General features: G+C 57.3%; 1 protein-coding gene across 1 annotated transcript in view; it reads right to left on the minus strand.

Moving 5' to 3' along the window:
* Nucleotides 1–378: 378 nt before the first annotated feature.
* The window catches only part of KCNF1 (potassium voltage-gated channel modifier subfamily F member 1), a 15,014-nt gene continuing 11,396 nt past the window's right edge, over nt 379–3,996 (minus strand). Inside the window, exons 2-3 of the mRNA XM_019650005.1 lie at nt 2,791–2,818; nt 379–2,143 (exon numbers count right to left, since the gene is read on the minus strand). Coding sequence (XP_019505550.1) covers nt 676–2,143; nt 2,791–2,818 — 1,496 coding nt within the window. The 3' untranslated portion in view covers nt 379–675. The remainder of the gene's footprint in view (nt 2,144–2,790; nt 2,819–3,996) is intronic.

Consider the following 3,996-nt stretch of genomic DNA (forward strand, 5'->3'; position numbering starts at 1 on the left):
GTTTCTTTGTCTGTAAAATGGGGATAGCTCCCTAGCTGGGTTGCTGGAAAGAAGTTGTAAAAAGGACCTCACACAGGTAACAAATGGTGTTCCCAGCTCTCTGAACTCTGCGCCTCCTGGGAGTGCTCAGGGAGAAGCTTTTCCTCAGAAGGAAACAGGAGATGCAGGCACAGCGCCTTCTGGAATATGGCAAGGCTCTTTGGTGCTGAACCCTGTCTGTGTACCAGCCCTTCTTTAATTAGCTTTCAACTAAAAATAGCCCTCCCAGGCTGCACACCTACCTCCCGCCTGGCACAGGGGCATGCCTGAGCCACCCACATCTGGGGGTGGGGGCAGGGGTGAGTAGAGCCAGTCTGTGACAGAACCTGTGACACATGTGGGTGCACAGAGAAGGGGGCTTTATTGAAAGAGATACAGAACGGGATGAGGGTTCCTGCCATCAGCCAAACCATGGCCTCCATCACCCCACACTGTCCTTGGACTCCTGGACACCCCTCCCAACCGCATGGCTCCTGGACAGTCAGCAACACAAAGGGGTCTTACCCAGCCTCATCAGAGGTGCCCCAGAGGGCCTTCAGAGTTCTGTTCAGAAGAGGGTTGGGGAGACAACCCCTCCCAGGTAGTCACTGACAGGCCTGTCACTCCGTCCATCCACGTGCGCCCCAACGGCCCTCATCACTTGCAGCTCTGGAGCCGGGTCCTGTAGTGCTTCTCCTCGGTCAGGAGGGGGATGAAGGTGTCACTGTGGGAGATCCTCAGCCGGCTGCTCCAGCTCCCCTCCTTCCCAGCAGGCTCTGGCAGGAGGTTGTCCAGGTCACTGTGGGAGCTGCCCGCCCTGCCCTCCCCAGCACTGCTGGAGTTGAGCTCCATGAGCTCCAGCTCATGCTTGGCAGCCGTCTCCAGGACCCGCTGCTTGTTGTAGTACCTGACGAAGTTGTTGATGATGGGGTGGATGGGGAGAGCAATGGCAATGACCCCGCAAAGGAAGCTGATGGCTGCGTTGAGCTTGCCCAGGGTGGTCTTGGGGTAGATGTCACCATAGCCCACTGTCGTCATGGTGATAATGGCCCACCAGAAGGACTGGGGGATGCTCTTGAACAACGTCTCGGGGTGGCTCTGCTCCATGGTGTAGCCCAGGGCTGAGAAGACGAAGATGCCCACGGCCAGGTACATGAGCAGCAGCCCCAGCTCCTTGAAGCTGCGCTTGAGGGCGTAGGTGAGGGTCTGCAGGCCGGAGGAGTGGCGCGCCAGCTTGAAGATGCGGGCGATGCGCATGATCCGCAGGGCCTGCACGGCCTGCTGCACGTTGGTCAGCTCCATCATGCGGGCGCCCAGGTGCGTGAGGGTGAGGCTCACGTAGAAGGGGAGGATGGCCAGCACGTCCACGATGTTCATGAAGGACAGGACGAAGTGCAGCTTGTTGGGCGACGAGAACAGGCGCAGCAGATACTCCAGCGTGAACCAGCCGATGCACGCCGTCTCCACGTTTTCCAGCGTCGGGTGCTCCACGCGGTTGCCCTCGGCGTCCAGCACCTGCAGCTCAGGGATGGTGCCCACGCACATGACCACGGAGGAGATAAGGATGAGCAGGAAGGATAGCACGGCCACCACCCGTGCCGGACACGAGGATTCCGGCTTCTCCAGGAACTTCCAGACGCACTTCTGGCAGCGGCGCCAGCGGCCCTCGGCCGTGTCCACGCCCAGGTCGTCCAGGATGAGCTGCACGCGGCGCGCGATCTCCTCCAGCTCCTCGCGCTTCTCGCTCAGGTGGCTCTTGCAGCAGTCGTCCAGGAACTTGAGGTCCACCTTCCAGAAGTCCATCTCGTTCTTGAAGCAGATGGGGCAGATGCCCTTCTTCATGTGCACCTCCCCGAAATAGTACACCTCGATGACACACTTGAACGCGTCCGGGTCGCGGTCGAAGTAGAACTCGCGCTTCCCGGGGTCGTAGTCGTCGCACAGAGAGAAGATGGTGTCGTAGCCCCCTGCCAGGCAGTTGATGAGCTCCGCCAGCCGGGTCTCGGGGTACTGGCTGAGGAGGTCTCCGTACAGCACCTGCCGGACGCCCCCCACGTTGACCACGATCTCGATGTCATCGCCGGCCCGGGAGTCCTGGCTGTCCGGCTCCAGNCAGTTTCCCCATCTGTAAAACTGAGGGTAGCTAGCTCACCCCATGATCTGTTTACACACTCAGTCATGCAGACACAATCCTCCATTTTCAAAATGGCGCTCATCGTGTGCTCCCAACTTCATGGGAATAAGGTGGACCCCTCAACCTGACAGGGACCCTTAGGCCCTGACTTAACCCCGTCCCGCTCAACCGTACAGTGTTCCCATCTGTACAATGTGTGTGTGTGTGCGGTGGGGTGTTGGACTAGATGATGTCTATTCCCCTTGTAACTGTTCTGGGATTCCAAGAAACATATCTCGTTCTCTCTCTCAATAGAAATGAACACGTTATAAGCAGTTTGTCATATTCGTCCAAGATGATGTAGGGCGAAGGTCCCCGGCATGGGGGAGATTTGATAAGATGAGAGTCCAGGAGAGGAAGGAGAGAAGCCATGCTTTCAAAGCAGGAGAGAAGGCTATTGAGAGCCCGCTACAGGAAACCAGGAGTCAGAGGCTCTCGGTAGGAAAGAAGGTGAGCTGTGACCCCAGAGGCTCTGTGACGGGGACATGGGTCTTGCTTCTTTGAGGCCGGCCCCACACTCTGTGTCTTTGCTCAGGTTGCTCCTGGTGCCGGCACCCCCATGGGCACTTCCTCTTCTGGTGAGAGGGAGCCCCACTCACTCTTCGAGGCCTGACTTAGATCCATTTCCTATAGCCCGGGGTTGGCAAGCGTTACTACAGAGGGACCGATGATAAATATTTCAGGCTGTGAGGGCCATGTGCTCTCCATCACGGCCACTCAGCTCTGCCCCTAGAGCCTGACAGCAGCCAGGCACAACCCGAGAGACGGACGGGGCTCTGTCCCCGGAAGGCTTACTTGCAAACACTGAAATTTGAATTTCAGGTATTTTTTACATGTCACAAAATATTATTCTTTCTTTGACTTCTTTTAAACCATTTAACAATTTAAAAATCATTCTGAACTATGTACTGTACAAGCGCAGGTGAGCGGCCAGGCTTTGCCAGCTCCTGCTCTGGCTTCTTGCTACTCAAAGTGTGGTCCACGGACCAGCTGCACCAGCTTCACGTGGGAGCGAGTCGGAAAAGCAGAGCTTCAGGGGCCCACCCAGACTCACTGGCTCACAGGCTGCCTTGTCGCAAGATCTCCAGATAACTGGTGTGCACCTTAAATTTTAAGAAAATGCTGATGCCTGGGTGTCACGCTGGATTCTAGGGTAAAAGGCATGGACACGGATTTTGTTGTTCTAATGTGCCCCAGAGATATTCCCCAGGGAGAGAGGGCCGCCCCTCCTTCTGGCTCCCAAAGCTCCCGGTCATTTCACCATGACAAAGCATGTCACCTTGTAAGCATTATTTGTCATACTCTGAGCTCCTCTGGGACCAGGATCCCGGCTGATCCTAGTTCATGAAGGATCTCAGACACACCGCTTACCCTGTCGGAGCTCAGTCTCCTTACAGGGGGTGAGAGGGGCTCAAGATGCGTTTGTGTCTGTAAAGACACTCTCCCCTGACCCTCAGGTGAACAGCAGGAAAGGTACCCCTTGCCTCTCTCCAACTGCCCCTACCCCAGCTTCTTCACGCTCCGGGCTCAGGGCCCTCAGGCCAGCACAGGCTCAGGGCTTCCCAAGGGTCCTGGGGGCAGGGGGACAAAGAGAGGCATCCCACCCATTCGGTAGGCCCCACTGATCCCACGCAACAGTCCCCTCTTCCCAGACTCCTCTCCTAACCCCCACCTCCTTCCTCTGCCTTCCATGGCCCCCTGACCCAGGATTTCCCTGGAGAAATGTGTCAGGGAAGGGCATACAACATTGACTCAGAGGCTTGCACCCCACAGGGGCGGCCCTGACCCTCTCCCAAGGCCTCCCC

This window comes from Hipposideros armiger, unplaced genomic scaffold (assembly GCF_001890085.2).
Source record: "Hipposideros armiger isolate ML-2016 unplaced genomic scaffold, ASM189008v1 scaffold_137, whole genome shotgun sequence".
Classification (NCBI taxonomy): domain Eukaryota; kingdom Metazoa; phylum Chordata; class Mammalia; order Chiroptera; family Hipposideridae; genus Hipposideros; species Hipposideros armiger.